Source organism: Canis lupus, chromosome 12 (genome assembly GCF_003254725.2).
Source record: "Canis lupus dingo isolate Sandy chromosome 12, ASM325472v2, whole genome shotgun sequence".
Lineage (NCBI taxonomy): Eukaryota > Metazoa > Chordata > Mammalia > Carnivora > Canidae > Canis > Canis lupus.
The window spans coordinates 2,653,222-2,670,815 of NC_064254.1; the positions used below are offsets into that span (position 1 = coordinate 2,653,222).

At 41.8% G+C, this 17,594-nt stretch overlaps 1 protein-coding gene and 1 pseudogene across 1 annotated transcript; both read right to left on the bottom strand.

Moving 5' to 3' along the window:
• Positions 1-3,426: 3,426 nt before the first annotated feature.
• On the bottom strand, positions 3,427-8,110 carry LOC112641403 (HLA class II histocompatibility antigen, DO alpha chain-like). The gene is made up of 5 exons (XM_025418417.3): positions 7,960-8,110; positions 6,532-6,780; positions 5,820-6,101; positions 5,586-5,721; positions 3,427-5,354 (listed from the first exon to the last, which is right to left on the bottom strand). The coding sequence occupies exons 1-5, from the start codon at positions 8,036-8,038 to the stop codon at positions 5,351-5,353; spliced, it is 750 nt and encodes a 249-aa protein (XP_025274202.1). The 5' UTR covers positions 8,039-8,110; the 3' UTR covers positions 3,427-5,350.
• A 7,678-nt stretch (positions 8,111-15,788) lies between these two features.
• Positions 15,789-17,177, bottom strand: LOC112641847 (60S ribosomal protein L26-like; annotated as a pseudogene).
• Between the last annotated feature and the right edge of the window lie 417 nt (positions 17,178-17,594).

A 17,594-nucleotide genomic window follows, 5' to 3' on the forward strand; every position in this document is an offset into this window, starting at 1 on the left:
CCCGGTGTCACCTCCTAAAGTAGGACTTCAGCCCTCTCCTTCAGTCACTCTATCAGACCCTTTATTCTGTTTAATTTTCTTTGTAGAACTCATCACAATTTCCAGGCCTCGTATTTCTCATTAAATATCCTTTTCGCTGGTGGTATGTTTCCTTCACTGAGTATAAGCTTTTGGAGGTAAGAGACTATGTCTGGCTTTTTCACTCCTGCCCTCAATCCCACACCTAAAGCAACAAGAGACACTTAGCATCTGATCGGATGGATTGATGCATAAATGAATCAAAGATGCAGTAATTCACTTGACTACAATGGGCCTGTTTTATTAAACACAAATTAGAGCTATGAGTATTTTCTCAAGCTTCCTTTGGAACACTGCATAGACATTCCTAATATTAGGAATTATCCAAAATGAATAACTGCATTCAGCTCTAGTCTTCTGAAAATTCTGAGGATGTCCATGTCTTCTCTGCACCTCCTGGTCCATGCAGTGGGTCATTTATCCACATTAAACCTAGAATATGTTAGAATATTAAAGGCATGGGCTTTGGAGTCAAACAGACTTGGATTTTATTCCCTGCTTTGACACTTAGAGTTGTGTTGCTTTGGACAAGTTACTGAATTTGTTCAGGCCTCAATTTCCTCTTATTTAAAAATGGAATAATATTAGAATCTACCAGATGGGATTATTGGGGATTAGAAGATACAATGTATGTGCACTGTATGCTACACAGCTGAACAGGGAATTGTGGGGGAGAAAGAAAGAGAGAGAGAGGATCAGCAGAAGGGATCTGGAGGCAGCCCACCCAGAAGACTCATTCAGAGAGAATGGGAGGATCTTGCAATGTTGGAGGTGGGGGGTGGGTTATACAACAAGGAGGAGATTTATTTATTTTTTATTTTATTTTATTTTATTTTTAAGGAGGAGATTTAATGTTCTCAATATATGAGAGCCATGATACGTCATCTGTAGGGAGAACCTGCAAAGAGGGAGAGTTTGAAAATACAGAATAAGAGTTATCTATTGAATGTCTATTCTGAGAGATACAGAAAAGGATCAGATCAAGAATATAGAAGGACCACCAGCATTTTCCACAGCGCTAGAACAAACAATTCCAAAATCTGTATGGAACCACAAAGGATCCCAAATAGCCAAAGCAATTCTGAAAAATAAAAACAAAACTGGAGACATCATGATTCTGAATTTCAAGCTATATCACAAAGCCATAGTCATCAAGACAGTATAAGTCAATGGAACAAAACACAGACACATAAATCAATGGAACAGGATAAATAACCCAGAAATAGACCCACAACTCTATGGTCAACTAATCTTTGACAAAGCAGGAAAGAACAGCCAATGGAAGAATGACAGTCTCTTCAACAAATGCTGTTGGGAAAAGTAGACAGCAACACTGAGAAGAATCAAACTGGACCACATTCTCACACCATACACAAAACTAAATTCAAAATGGTTGAAAGACCTAAATATGTAACAGGAAACCATCAAAATCTTACAGGAAAACACAGGCAGCAACAACCTCTTTGACCTTGGCCATAGCAACTTATTAGATATGTCTCTGGATGCAAGGGAAACAAACTCAAAAATGAACAATTGGAACTTCATCAAGATAAAAAGCTTCTGCACAGCAAAAAATCAACAAAACTAAAAGGCAGCTCACTGAATATGAGAAGATATTTGCAAATGACATATCCAATAAAGGATTACTGTCCAAAATATATTAAGGATTTACCAAACTCAACACCCCAAAAATAAATAATCCAGTTAAGAAATGGGCAGAAGACATGAAGAGACACTTTTCCAAAGAAGGCATCCAGATGTCTAACAGGCACATGAAAAGATGCTCAACATCACTCATCAGGGAAATAAAAATCAAAACTATGATGAGATACTGCCTCACACATGTCAGAATGGCTAAAATTAACAACATGAAGAACAACAGATGTTGGCAAGTATGTGGAGAAAGGGGAACCCTCTTACACTGTTGGTAGGAATGCAAACTGGTGAAGTCACTCTGGAAAACAGTGCGGTGGTTCCTCAAAAAGTTAAAATAGAACTACCTTAGGATCCAGCAATTGTACTACCAGGTATTTACCCAAAAGATACAAAAATACAAATTCAAGGGGTATATGCACCCTGATATTTATAGCAGCATTATCAACAATAGCCAAACTATGGAGAGAGCTCAAATGTCCATCAACTGATGAATGGATAAAGAAGATGTGGTATACACACACACACACACACACACACACACACACCACTGGAATATTACTTGGCCAACAAAAAGAATGAAATCTTGCTATTTGCAACAACATGGATGGAGCTAGAGTCTATTATGCTAAGTGAAATAAGTCAGAGAAAGACAAATACCATATGATCGCACGCTAATGTGGAGTTTAAGAAAGAAAACAGATGAACATATGGAAAGGTGGAAAGAAAAAAAAGGACAGAGGGAAATACGCCATATGTGACTTTTTTTTAAGATTTTATTTATTTATTTATTTGTTTGTTTGTTTGTTTGAGTGAATGAGTGAGTGAGTGAGAGCATGAGCAAGGGAGGAGCAGAGAGAGAAGCAGACTCCCTGCTGAGAAGGAAGCCTGAAGTGGGACTCATCTCAGGATCCTGAGATCATGACCTGAGCTTAATCAACTGAGCCACCTAGGCACCCCCATAAATGACTCTTTTTTAAAAAAAGATTTTATTTATTTATTCATGAGCGACACACAGAGAGAGGCAGAGACATAGGCAGAGGGAGGAGTCCCTGCAGGGAGCCTGATGCAGGACTTAATCCCAGGACCCCGGATTGTGACCTGAGCCAAAGCATACCCAAGTGACTCTTAATGACAAAAAACAAACTGAGGGTTGATGGAGGGAGATGGGTAGCAGATGGGCTAGCCACCTAGCCTAAATAATGGGTTTATTTAGGGAGCGCACTTGTTGTGAGGAGCACAGGGTGTTGCATGTAAGTGATGAATCACCGAATTCTACTCTGAAAACCAATATCACACTATATGTTAACTAACAAAAGTTATTTTTTAAGATTTTATTTATTTATTCATGAGAGACATAGAGAGAGGCAGAGACATAGGCAGAGGGAGAAGCAGGCTTCCTGTGGGGAGCCTGATTCAGGATTCGATCCCAGGACCCCAGGATCACGACCTGGGCCAAAGGCAGATCTCAACCACTGAGCCACCCAGGTTCTCCCTAACTACCAAAATTTAAGTAAAATTTTAAAAAGAAAAAAAAATGTGGGAGGACAATTTTAAAGTGAGACTGTTTACTCTGAAACTAGAAGAAAAATGTGCTTATGAAGGCAGATACTAAATTTAAAAGATTTGGAATTGTCCCCTGAAGTTCCAATGACTTCTGTGTAATACATGCAAAGCAAAAAAGTAGACTTCTGGTCAAAATAAAACACTTTTAATGACCTTATTAAACATTCGAACAGTGATCAGAGAAACATCTTTTCCAAGGATGATCAAATTAACTTTTAAGCAAAAGATCAGCAGAGATCAAGGCATGTTGGGGTCAAACATATCTTGAGGTGTCTTCTGAGAACCAACACATTCTTCTTTCTTTTGAGAAATGATCCAACAACCCCTTTCCTCAGAGGGGTTTGTGCCTTAGATCTTCTGCCTCTGGCCATGGTACATTGGACTCAGATGGACACCTGCCCCAAGTTTGGGCATTCATTTGTTTTTCCAATAATTTAAAATTGTCACTGGGAGATAGTGCTGTTGGGTGGGTTCAGCTGAGGTGCTGTGGCTGCGGGCGGACATGTTAGATGAAAAGGATAGTCCACAGAGAATAGATATGGCTAATGCAACTAACATGCAGAGGGACAACACAGGCCATATGGCCCAGAGAGAGAAAGAGAGCAAGAAAGGATATGGGCTATGGGCTAGAGTCTATGGGCTTTTCAGTTCTGAGTTCTGTTGCCTGTAAGGCTTGGCTAAAATCCACCTTTGGGTTCAGGGCACCACTCCTGTGTCTTTATTGTAAATATCCTCTGCTTACATCTGTGATCATTTTAGGAGGGTTTCTGTTACGGGCAAACAAAGCCTTCACTAGGACCACTCATCCCCTTCCAACAGGGTCTTCTTCTGGCCGTTGATTCCTTTCAACTTACTCTCTTGGGAAATCTACAGTGTCTTCACGATCTCTTAGTTTCTTTCCTCTCTATGACCAAACCTCACAATGCCAAACCCAATTTGCCCCTACTTACTTGTATCTTCCCCAACTCCTATGCCCTAAAAGACCCAGGTTCCCAGAAAGCCTTCCTGGACCACCTCTGAACTCAGGGATCCATTCTTAGCATCAGGCTATGTCAGTGGGTCCCAGTTATCAGATCACAGTCTAAGTTCAGGTGGCTGCATCAGCAACATCTGGGCTTGTTTAAAATTGCAGACTGCTACCACTCTCCTCACCCTCCAAGATTCTAATTCAGTAGATCTGGCTGAAGCCTGTACTTTTAAAAAGGCTCCCAAGTGATTCTCCTGTACATTCCAGTTTGAAAACCACTAAGAAAGATCCACCTGAACTCTGTCTAAACCAGCTCTTCTACTGGTATGACTGACCCCAGGTTAAGGAAGTAATCATCATATCCAAGCCTTGGACCTCTCTTTGTCATGCGTGGGACTCCAGGGGATGTAGAAAAAGGAGATGACATTGTAGATCATGGCTGTATACCAAAGTTCTCTTCATTACAGAGTAAATCTGGACAAGAGTAGAATTCCCATGAACATTTCCTCTCCTGAAAACTCCTTTAGGGGCAAATCTGAATTCAGAAGGTAAATTTCATGAAGTCCTTGTGAGAGGACCGATTCATAACTAACACACCATAGAGACTCAAACAGAACAAGACATAGCTGAACTGGCCTGAGGATAGCTGCCTATCCCCGTATGAAATGTCCTGCTCAATAGTCATCACCTGGAATACCCTCTTCCAGCATCCCTCACACCCTGGAAGAACTTGCCAAGATCTGATAGAAATGATACAGTACAAACACCATTTAAAAATTTATTGCCACTAACCAGAGCTTTGGGTAGAACAAGAAAGAGGTGTGTGTGTGAGTGTGTGTGTGTGTGTGAGTATGTGTGTGTGTACGTGTTGGGGGTGGGAAGGGGAGCTAGCTGCTGCCCCACCAGTCCTGCAGTGAGTACCAGGTCTAAGGGAGGAGACAGACCTATAGCACAGAGTTTGATCCCATCCAAAGTCAGCACAATAGAGATATACTTAGTAGACTGAGGCACTGAGTATGCAAAGGCTGTCAGAAACTTGCAAGGAATCCATAGAGCATCTCCCACAATCCTTTCTCGGAAGGCTCATTACCTAAAGTGGTAAAAAGCATATAATCAAGCTCACAATGCTGGGATCCTATCTCTGATTGCCCACCTCCCCAAAACCTCACCCCCTCATCACTTCTACTCTTCTATTCCCTGCCCGCTACTTGTCTATTCACCCTTCCCATTGGCCCCATTGCTCCCCAAAGAATGATCCTGCACCCCATCCTGTTCAGAGACACCCACTCTCCTGCCCCCAGACTCCTGGGGGCCTCTGTACCTGGGGCCGCTGGACAAGCACGTGCCTCTGATGATGAAGATGGTGCCCACAAGGAAGCCCACCAGGCCGAGAGCCAGGCCAAGTGCACAGATCAGAGTCTCGATGGTGTCTGGCACTGGGATAGGCACCTGGGGCTCTTGGGGGAGAAAGGAAAGGTCAGGGGGTTCAGAGAAAGGATTCCAGAGCAAAGGAAACATGGGTCTGTGGAGAGTGACCTAGGGAGGAGCTCCGTACCCCAGTGCCTGAGAAGCGGCTCTTCCAGACCCCAGTGCTCCACCTTGCAGTCATACATGTCTTCTGCAGAGGGCACGAAGGTCAAGTAGCAGAACTTGCGGAACAGATGGTCAGGCTGGGAATAGAAGCTGGTCTGGGCTACCCCCTCGCTGATTATTTGACCATTGCGCAGCCAGGTGATATTGATCACAGGAGGGAAGATGTTGTCCACAATGCAGATGAGGACATTGGGCTGGCCCAGCTCCACTCGAAACTTGGGGAGTACAGCCACCCTCGGAGGCACTAGGAAAAATGAGGCCTTGAATTCCAAAGGCTCATCCCTGTACCTGGGCTTCATTAGGACTTGGATTAAGTAATGTTTCCTCCTATTTAGCCATTTACAGGGAGGAAATGCTCTGGGATGTAACAGCTTGGGTGGGAGGGGTGCAGAGGGAGAAGAGGCTGAGAGGGGGGCACCTGGAACCCCTGTATCTGACAGGTCCCTGAGAGGGCATCCAGGTGGAAGGGTCAGTCCTCAAGAAGGAAGAGTGTGCTGAAGGGGTCTGGGAAGATCAAGAGCCTCCTGGAAAAGAAAGGGGCTGATTACAACAGTCACAGAGGCTGAGAGATGTGCTGGAGCAGATGGAGGCCTGTGAGGTGGGAAGAAGCTTCTCTGGGCCTCCCTTGCCTAACACAGGGTAGCAGAGGGAACAAGGAGAGGAAAGGTGGGTACCGTTGATGGCTCTGGTGCGGTTGGAGCGTTCCACCAAGACATCCAGGTGGGCTTTGATCACCGCGATGCTGGCCAGCCCATTCTGTGGGTCAAAGTGGGCCAAGTTGCCAAACTCAGGCAAACGCCACACAGCCTGCCTCTTCTTCAGCTCCACGGAGAACAGCTGTTCCCCATCAAATTCATGGGCAAACTGACCCGAGGAACCATAGGACTGGTAGAAGGCTGGTCCATAGGAGCCCATGTGATCAGCTGTATTGAGTGAGTTCAGGGTCAGAGACAGAAAAGAAAATGTATCAATCTCATCTAAAGCAGGTGACACTTTAAATTTCTGAGCCTACATCCCATCCTGGGTTCTCTATGAGGGCAAAGTTGAGCTGTTGAGCTGGTCTTTGGACAGTGGAAGTGTTGCTGGCGGGGGGGGGGGGGTAGAAAGGAGAGGACAGAGGGACACGGACATGTGCCCAACACACTGGCAGGAACAGAGAGACACGAGTGCAGTCCAGCATACCAGGTTGGGAAGAAGAGAGGCTGCCTCAAATCATGCTTGGGATTCAAAGTTAAATGGTAGCCATGATCATCAGCTCTAGTTGTGCTATGAGGTCCTGTGTGTGAGATGAGTGGTATGAGGGAGTGGGATGAGGGAAAATGATTAAGGATGGGAGCATAAGTAGAGCCTTGGGCACAGAGATGCAGTATATGTGGGCAGGAGGGGAGAATAGGTGATGGCTGGCAGAAGTAAGAATTAAGATTTGTGACAGAGATCAAACAGACAGGAAAAAGCAGCCTGGGGTATTGCAGAGAGCACTGGAAAAGGAGTCCAAAGTTCAAGTTAGGTTTATGCCCCAGCTCTTCCACCTCAAGAGATTATGATCCAAGGTGTCTCTTTCCATAACTGAGGCTTAGTTCTCTGGAAATTTGGGTTAGATTTTAATCAGTAAGGGACCTCTAGAAATCTATGCAGTCATCGAGGGACTACTATGTGCCCAGCATGATGTCAGGCCCCAGGGAAATACAGATGAACCAGCTGTGGATCCCTCACTCAAGGAGCTCATGTCTAGAGCAGGATAAACAGTTGACTATCCACATGGCGATAAACATTGCAGTAAAACTGGACCTGAATGCGCACACTCCAAGTCAGGAAGTGACAGAAAAGTCACTGTGCTTGGCGGAAGGAGAATGGAGGTTTGGGTCTCAGAAAGAAGGAAGGAGCTGGGGAGGCACCTGAACCTGCAGCTGGCATGGCTACACTGAGCTGCACCTGTATGTTTAGGTCTGCAATGAACATGATAGAGGTGAGAGAGATTGAGGATCTCTCGGTAAAGGAAGTTGCCCATAAGCCAGAGAAGGAGAACAATCTATGTTCTTTCTATACTGTCTCTCATAGGACCCTAAATTTCCTTTCCTCAGCCGATCCCCCTCAGCACTCACCCTCGATGGCCCCAGTTTCATGGGGGCTCAGGAGGCTCAAGGTGTAGAGTACCAGGACCAGCCCCCTACTGAGGACCATTGCCCTGGTGCTTTAACCAAGTAAGTCTCTCAGAGTCGGGCTGCCGCAGAAGGTAAAGAAAAGAGGAAGGAAACACTCTAGGATGGGGAAGACCCCTGCTGTATTCAGCCAATCAGAGACACTCCTTGAGTTAAAGTGGCTGTTGTTGGGTGAAGAAGTAAGGAGCCTAGGTGGAAGGTGAAAGAATACACTGGGCCCTCATTGCACCACGGAGGCCTGGTCCACAGAAGAGTCAAAAGGAAGCTTCTGTTTGGGAGATGGCAGAGCTTTAATCAACCATTACTACAAACTCTAAGAAGAGACCCACCAAAGGAAGAGAAAAGGCCATCAGAGAACTACACAGCTGAGCTCAAACAAAGCCTCTATCTTGCTTTGTGATCTGTGGTGTAGAGAAACCCAGTCCCCCTCTAAGTTTCTGCAGACACATTTGGAGGCAATAATAATAATAATAATAATAATAATAATAATATAAACTGTACTCAGGAACTTTGAAAAGGAGATGTTGAATACACAGTAGGATTAAAATCCTTTAAACCTTTAAATTGTTTTGGAAAATATTACTTTATTTCATTGTGTGAAAAAAAAGTGTAATTGTCAGAGATGTTTAGAGTAAGATGTTTAGAGTAAGGAGAACTGTAAGAAGCCTCAATGGACTGTTCTAGGGGGGGCAGAGGGTGCTGGATAACCTCCATTTGTCCCTCCAGGTCTCCTGGGCACCCTCCTTCATGCTGCCAGCATCCCCAGCCCCAGCCCCCGTCCCTCCCCCAGCAACAGCAACTCCTTTCCCTCCCGCTTCCGGTTGAGCTCAGCCAATGGGAGGCGGGAGGAGGATTTGTTCTAATATGAAAACTATATATAAAGCTAACCATCTCTCCAGATAAGGAAAAGTCTAACCAAATACCTGAAGGCAGTTTCTGAAAGATCAGGAAATAAATGATTTTCTGCTTGGAAGGGAACTAAGATATCATCTGAGTCTATGGTTCCAAACCCCGCTACAGAGGAGAATCACCTGGAAAGTTGGTTAAAAATGTAGATTCCTGGGGCGCCTGGGTGACTCAGATGGTTAAGTATCCAACTCTTGATTTGGGCTCAGGTCATGATCTCAGGGTCGTGAGATGGGGCCCCGAGTCGCACTGAGCGTAAAGCCTGCTCAGGATTCTCTTTCTCTCTCTCCTTCTGCCCCTCCCCCTTCTCTCTTTCTCTCTCTTTCTCAAAAAGTAAAATAAGTTTTAAAAGATACGGATTCCTGGGTTACATCCTGACCTGAGTTAAAGCAGCCTTTTCAAGGGTAGGGCTGAGAGACCTGCGTTAGTAACACGCTCCCTAGGTGAGGACAACCACACTGGAAAAGAACCATGCCTCCTGCTTTGCAGGCTAGAGAGAACCTCCAGAAGGATCTGAAGAAGATCTTGCAGCTTTCGACCACAAACCACATGCCATTTCTACTCACATTCCATTGGCAGGAATTAAACAATGACCCTGCCCCTGGGCAGGGCTGGGAAAAATGTATTTTAGCGGTGCGTTCAGGAAGACGTAGTGGTTGGGGAGCACATCGCAGGCACTATCTTTGCCCCATCCCTGCTCTATTTATTGTGATTATTAACATATTTGAACCTGTTTCTAATATTGTATTTATTTCAATCTTTCCATTTGTTGTTGTTGGTTTTTTTCCTTAGGCTTCATCATCTAAAAAAAAAAAAAAAAAAAGTGTTATTTTTACCTTACCTATCTTCCCTCTAGCCAGATAAGAACTTTAGCATGCTTTCAAATTATTCATATACTGCCTCTCTACTTCACCAAGGAGTTTGATCAACTTTACTTCTCATCCTTTTTGGCACCCCCTGACATTTTTTTCTCCTTTATTGGAATACTTCTTCCAAAAATGTTTTAAGTATGAGCAAATCTTCTGAAGCTTTGTATGCTTGAGAATATTACTGTTACAGCACCACTTGTGAACGTTTAGCTATGCATTAAATTCTAAGTTGAGGGACTCCTGGGTGGCTTAGTTGGTTAAGTGTCCGACTCTTGGTTTTCAGCTCAGGTCACGATACCCCTTGTATCTTTTACTCTAGAAGAGTTAGTTCTTCAATGTAGTCTTCCCATTACTCTGTTGTTTTTCTATCTCTCCCACTATTTATTCCCAGTAGTGGGGTTTTTGACTTTCATATTTTTTTCATGCCTAGAACTTCTATAGAGCTTTTTCTGTATTCCTTTTTTTCATATTATAATAGTTTTTCTTTTTTTTTAAAGATTTTTTATTTATTTACTCATGAGAGACACACAAAGAGAGGCAGAGACATAGACAGAGGGAGAAGCAGCCTCCCCCCAGAAGCCTTTTGCAGGACTCAATCCCAGAACCCCGGGATCATAATCTGAGCCAAAGCCAGATGCTGAACCACTGAGCCACCCAGGCATCCCAGTTTTTCTTATTTTTTAATGTGTTTTTCATGCTCCTTTTAAGTGGCTATCCTATATTTTCTAATATTTCTTTAAGGACACATATGGGCTCTCTGTTGCTTTTCTTTTGACATGTGAAACTTCCCAAAAGGGAGGGAGTTATTATTTTGGCCTTCAGGTGCCCATCTATGTCAGTATCATGGTAAAGAGAGGGAAGGACCAGAGTTCTAGGACAGCACAAAACCAGTTGCCACCCTTTTGGTGTCACCTTACTGGTGGCAGTTCAAGTCAGGGCCTCAGGATAAGGAGCCCTGGGAGGGGCTAGTCCTCTCTCCTTGTCCGCCAGCCCTGAGGACGGTCAGAAGGAGTGCTGCAGAGTGAATGACTATGGCATCAGGTGCACTTATTGTCCTGCAATAATAGAGTGGGAGGGTTCCCCACTCTAGCAGGGATTTCAACCTAGACTTTATCCCCAACCCTCTATCTCCAGGCATGATCCAGCAATCAGGATCTTGGGCCACTGTTTTTTGTTGTTGTTTTTGTTGTGGTTGTTGTTGTTGTTGTTTTTTGCATTATGGGACAGGCAAAAATTGTTCAAAGGCAACACTGGGAGAAAGCAAGAACAGATTGCCTCTAATGAATCTTCTCACAGCAAGCAAGCTCCCCCAAAACAATTAACAGTGTCACTAGGGATTCCCCAGTTTCCCTCCACTGCTTCTCCAGGGTTGGTTTTTAGAGCTGGGAACTAAGAACATATGCTAATTTATCTCAACAAAAAGCAGATCTCTCCATTATTTTCCTATAATATTTATGTATGAACTATATTCCCCCCCTATATAGAAATGCCAAGCAGTTGAGGTTCATTGACTCTGTTATAGAATCTCCCCTCTCCTCCAGATGCTAGCCCAGTATTAAATAAATGCTTTTCAAATAAACAAATAGATGCTAACAAATAAAAATCAATGAAGTGGGAACACCTAGGTGGCAAAGTTGGGTAAGCCTCCCGACTCCTGGTTTCCCCTCAGCTCTGATCCCAGGATCGTGAGATAGAGCCTCCTATTGGGCTCTGTGCTCACCAAGGGCTTTGCTTTGAGACTCTCTCCCTCTCCCTCTGCCCCCCCACCCCTCCCACTGCTCATGCATGTGCACACATGCTTTCACACTCTCTCTCAAATGAAAAAATCTTTTTAAAAAATCAATGAAGTGAATACCAGTGGTTCTAGAGAGAGACATTCCAGCACTGGAAACAAGTACTGAAAATAAGTACATGCTCAACAAATTGCTGAGTAAAGTGCTCTTTGAATATGACATAAATTCAGTTCCTCTAAATTGTCTAAAACACTGACTTTGAGATAAACAGTTGTATCCATCATGTTGAGCATAATATGCTCTGGAGCATAATATTAAGTTGAGGTAGGTGTTAGGAGATATTATTCATTAAACACATATTTAATGAATATGTGTTTCATTAAACACACATAATGTTTTTTCATTCACACATTATGGAACACCCACTATGTCCTGGGGACACAGAGAAGAACAGGACACTGCCCCTTAATCATAGGACTCTGCTGTCCAATACGGTCACCACCTGCCATATGTGGCCATTGATCACTTGTAATGTAGCCAGTCCTGAGATATACTATAAATAGAAAACCACTGTATTTCGAAGGCTTTGTAAAAAATATATGCATTATATGTATTTAAAATTATATATCTGAATATATATAATCTCATTAATAGTTTTTATATTGATTGTTGGTTAATTTGCAATATTTTGGATATGCTGAGTTTTTGATATATTATTAATTTCACTGTTTCTTATTACCTTTTTAAAGTGACTAGAAAACTTGACATCGAATGTGTAACTCTCATTGTATTCCTATTGGACAGTGCTGCTCTGGTTACTCTTGGTTGGCTACCAATTAACTATTCAATGCTTTTCTTAGATTCTTCAATTTAGCTGTAAGCTTTTCAGGGGTTGGAGGTGGGGGGATCCTTTCCTGTGATCACCTAGAGATTCCACCAGAGGGCGACTTATCTTCCACCGTTTCAATTCTGGATCTTCAATCTATTTTATGTATATGTATTGAACTACTTTTAGTTTATTATGCTTCAGGCACTGTACTAGGCTCTAGAACCACAATTATGGTTCCTGCCATCCCAGATCTTACAATTTATCAAGAAGGCTATAAACAACTAATTATCATGTGAAAAGAAAGAAGAATCAAATCCATTATATTAATGTGCCATATGAATGTTCATATGGTCTTCAACTTTTTGGGATGACCCTTTCTTAGTAATTAATTAAATAGTTCCAACAGATAATTTCAGGAATTCAAGTGGTCTAGTTCTCTCTTCAGAATTCCCTGGACAGGTGAATTCTGTCACCCAGAATGGCTGGGTGGCTCAGTGGTTTAGCGCTGCCTTCAGCCCATGGCCTGATCCTGGAGACCTGGGATCAAGTCCCATGTTGGGTTCCCTGCATGGAGCCTGCTTCTCCCTCTGCTTGTGTCTCTGCCTCTCTCTCTCTCTCTCTCTCTCTCTCTCTCTCTTTCTCTCTCTCTCATAAATAAATTTAAAAAAAATTTTTTTAAAGAATTCCCTGGACAGAGAAGTGATACAAGTGCATGTTTCCACAAGCCAGATGCTTAATGTCTTTTTCTCCAACCTCCTGCTCCTGGCACACTGTTTCAGTCATTTTCAGGCTGCTCTCTATCATAGCAAGTGGCTTTCTGACCATATTTTCAGGCTTTGAACTTCTGTCGTGTTGCTGGAAGCTGCTTGCTTCCCTTAGAACTTTCCCCTCCCATTTCCTGACTCTCTAAATCCCAGACCTCTTATCTCCTGGGAACAAACTGGAAATTTTAAGCAAAAATCACTCTTTGTTCTCGCTTTGGCAGCACATATACTAAAATCACTCTTCCTTTATATCTGTAAGTAGCTTGATATATAAAAATCAAAACTCATATGTGAAAAACAGTAACTTTTTAAATATATATATATATATATATATATATATATGAATAACTGACTGATCTCATTATACTCTGGAGCAACAAATCCAAATGATGGTAGGAAAACCCCCAAACTGGACTTTTAAAGGTACAGATGCAGCTCTTCCTATTTAAATGAGATTTTTTTTTAATTTTTTTTTTTTTTTTTTTTATGATAGTCACAGAGAGAGAAAGAGAGGCAGAGACACAGGCAGAGAGAGAAGCAGGCTCCATGCACCGGGAGCCCGACGTGGGAATCGATCCCGGGTCTCCAGGATCGCGCCCTGGGCCAAAGGCAGGCGCCAAACCGCTGCGCCACCCAGGGATCCCTAAATGAGATTGTTTTTGAAAAGATTCGTCTCTCCCCTGGGAAAGGCTGTCTTTCAGGGTTTTTCCTCTTTCCCCTTCTCCTTCCCTCTTATTTGAATGATATCCTGGGACAGAAGGTAAATTTATATAACATTATGACTATGGGAAGCTGTGTCTTTTTTCTCTTCTCTGATGGTTCTCTACTTCCAGCAGCATCTTAATCATTGGCCTCTGCCCTCTCTCCTTCAATTACCAAAGTTTCTGTGGCTGGTCGAATTGGAGATCAGTTCTCCTTGGCAAAGGCAACAGGGCTCAGCCACTTTCCCCACTATTGGCCCCAGTGCAAGCCTGGCTCTTGCTGCATATCCCTTACATCTTGATGCACCTGCTACCCGATCCTGGGCTTGCATAACTGGGACTGCTGGCCCTTGAATCCAGGCCAGGTCTACCTGCTCCATGATTACCTTGAAAATCAATTTACTGAAAATCAACTCTCTAAAAATCAAGTCATGGGTGGGGGTGGGGCCGGCTGGCTCAGTTGGTAGAGCTTCTAACTCTTGATCTCCCAGTTGTAAGTTTGAGCCCCATGTTGGGTGTAGAGATTACTTAAAAATAAAATCTTTAAAAAATTGTTTTAATTAAAAATAAAAATCAACTCACCAAATGGCCAACTAAGCTGAAATTAATTCATCAAATCACAATCTTCCTATTTTACCGATTTACCAAAAACTTGATTCTTTAACTTTATGAAGTTTTTGTTACTTTATACATTGAGTTGAATGGTTTTATGCATTCAATTTTTTTAATTTTAGTTGATTAGCTTTCCTTTTTTCTTCATATTAGCTTTTAAAGTAATGTTCAGTTTGCCAAATGTTACAAATACAGGAGGATGATAATGGCTGTAGAGTTTTTTCATTGCCCCAAGTGTCCTCATGAAAACAGATCAATTGGGATAGCAAAGGAAAGTACCCAGAGACAATGTCTTTAACAAATGAGGGACAAGGCAGTCCCTGGAACTCTAGAATATGAATGGGTAGGTCCAAACAACCACACAGGATCCTATAGGTTCTAGCTCCGTGTGGAGGTAGCAAAAGGATGAAAAAGGAGAGTTTTGATGTTTATAAGATCTCAGAAACACAGAACCAGCCAATGAATATTCACCTCCAAAAGAAAATAGTCCCAGCCTAAAATGCACACTCAGTAAGAAACTCTAAAAACCAAGCCAAGCCTGAAATTCTAAAGCCAAAAATTTCAGAAACTTCTTTTTCTGTTACTAATGTCTGACTTTCAAGACTATGACCTTGCTGTGTCTATCAATATTCTGTTTGGAATTCTCTTTGAAGTTATATGATAAAAATCCAAATGTTCCCCAATACAATGAGTATCTCTGAATGAATAAAATCACATCCAAAGATGTGTGAAAAAGAAAATAGTAAGACCTTTAGTAAATAATATTTTTATAATAAAATATTATCCCTATATGTTTCACAGAGACATGTGACTTCCACCTGCCTCTACTAATTTAGAGTATTTCTTTCATAATGAAAAAGCACATTAATATGTTTTCCTAAATCAAAGGTCAATTTTCTCCTTGAGATCAGTTATATCTCTAGAACACGAAAGCAGCTTCCAGCACTATGTATTTAAAATAGTAATCTTTTAAAGTTTTAGCTCCTACCTTTAAATCTTTGATTAATTTTTTAAAAGATTTTATTTATTTATTTGAGAGAAGAGAGAGAGTGTGAGCACGATGTGGGAAGGGGCAGAGAGAGAGGGAGAAGCAGATGCCCTGCAGGGTCTCGATCCCAGGACCCTGGGATCATGACCTGAGCTGAAGGAAGATGCCTAACCAAATGAGCCATCCAGGCACGCCTCTTTGATCATTTTGACATAATTTTGTACGTGATAAGGGTCCAACATCATTCTTTTGCATGTGGATATACAGTTTTCCCAGCACTTTTTGTTGAAGTCTGTACTTTCTACCATTGAATGATCTTGCTGCTCTTGTTGAAAATCATTGACTATATAGGCAGGAGTATATTGGGGGGGGGGTCTCTATTTTATTCCATTGGTCTATGTGTATGTCTTTATGCCAGTTCCACACTGTTTCGATTCCTGTAACTTTGTGGTAAGTTTGTGGTAAATGAGGAAGTATGACACCTCCAACTCTTCTCCTCTTTTTCAAGATTGTTTTTGGCATTTTGGGGCCCCTTTTGAATTTTAGATGGATAATTGTATTTATGCAAAAATATCATTAGGATTTTGATAAGGATTGTACTGAGTATGTATATTGCTCTGGATAATATTGACATTTTTAAAAATATTATATTTATTTATTAATGAGACACACACACACACACACACACACACACACACACACAAAGAGGCAGAGACACAGGCAGAGGGAGAAGCAGGCTCCATGCAGGGAGCCCGATGCGGGACTCAATCCTGGGTCTCCAGGATCAGACCCTGGGCCAAAGGCGGCGCCAAATCACTGAGCCACCCAGGCTGCCCTAATATTGACATTTTAATAACATTAAGTCTTCCAATCCATGAACATGGAATGTCTTTCCATTTATTTACATCTTATCTTCTTTCAGCAATGTTTTTTACCTTTCCCCCTTCTCATAGAACAATCATACATAGGATTACTTTATTCCTACATCTTCTCAATTGTTTTTTCCCCATATTTGCCCTTTTCCTTTCCTACTTGGCAAGATTTGGCTTTACTCAAGGATCTTTTTGTGATCTTTGTCCAGTTTCATTCTAGTGATAACTACCTTGCTATGATGAATGCCTACATGGACAGTTGTTCATTTGCCTTCTCTTTCTGTACTCATTCAATGTAGATGACATATTCCTTCCTGTAAACCTAGACTACTTCACCAATTTGCTGACCTTTCTAGTGTCCTCACACAACATGTACTTCATCATCCTTTCGGATGGCATTTGTTCAAACATTATACTTCTGTCTCAGCTCTTTGGAAAAAGGGGACGACATAATCTTCCTGTGAATGTGGGAAGGTGCATTGAAATGCATTTTATAGTTCTTGCTCTGGTCAAAAGTCACAAAGATTGAACTTCATTTTGGAGGCTGGCACTTCAACGATGGCTGCAAAAGTCTCATCAGTGTTTTTTAGTCGTCAGTGCATATAGTATTCACCTCCTTGTTTAGGTTAATTCTTAAGAATTTTAGTCTTTTTAATGGTATTATAAATAGAATTGGTTTCTTTTTTGGATTGTTCATCGTTAGTGTATATAAACACAATTGATTTTTTTATTGAAGTATAGTTGACATACAGTATTCATTTCAGCTGTACAACATAGTGATTCAACATTTATATACATTATTAAATGATCAGCATTAACTCTGTCACCACACACAGTTATTACAATATTATTGACTATATTCCCTATGCTGTAGTTTGCCTCCCCATGACTTTTAACCAGAAGTTTGTACCTCTTAGTTCTCTTCCATTTATTTCACCCATCCCCTCACCCCCTTCTCTTCTGGCAACCACCAGTTTGTTCTCTGTATTTATGAATCTGTTTCTATTTTGCTCATTTGTTTTGTTTTTAGACTCCACATATAAATGAAATCATATGCTATTTGTCTCTCTCTGTCTAAATTATTTCACTTAGCATAATACCCTCTAGGTCCATCCACATAGCTGCAAATGATAAGACTTCATTCTTTTTTATAGCTGAGTAATATTCCATTTTATGTATATGCCACATTTTATCTATTCATCTATTAATGAACTTAGGTTGCTTCCATATCTTGGCCATTGTAAATAATGCTGCAATAAACATAGGGATGCATATATCCTTTTGAATTAATGTTTTCATTTTCT

Bases quoted from the DNA above. Each gene is read 5' to 3' on its own strand.
- LOC112641403 (XM_025418417.3), bottom strand. From the start codon at position 8,038: ATGGTCCTCAGTAGGGGGCTGGTCCTGGTACTCTACACCTTGAGCCTC. The intron at 6,781-7,959 runs GTGAGTGCTGAG...CACTCAATACAG, and splicing joins TGAAACTGGGGCCATCGAGG to CTGATCACATGGGCTCCTAT. The intron at 5,722-5,819 runs GTACGGAGCTCC...TTCTCCCCCAAG, and splicing joins GCCGCTTCTCAGGCACTGGG to AGCCCCAGGTGCCTATCCCA.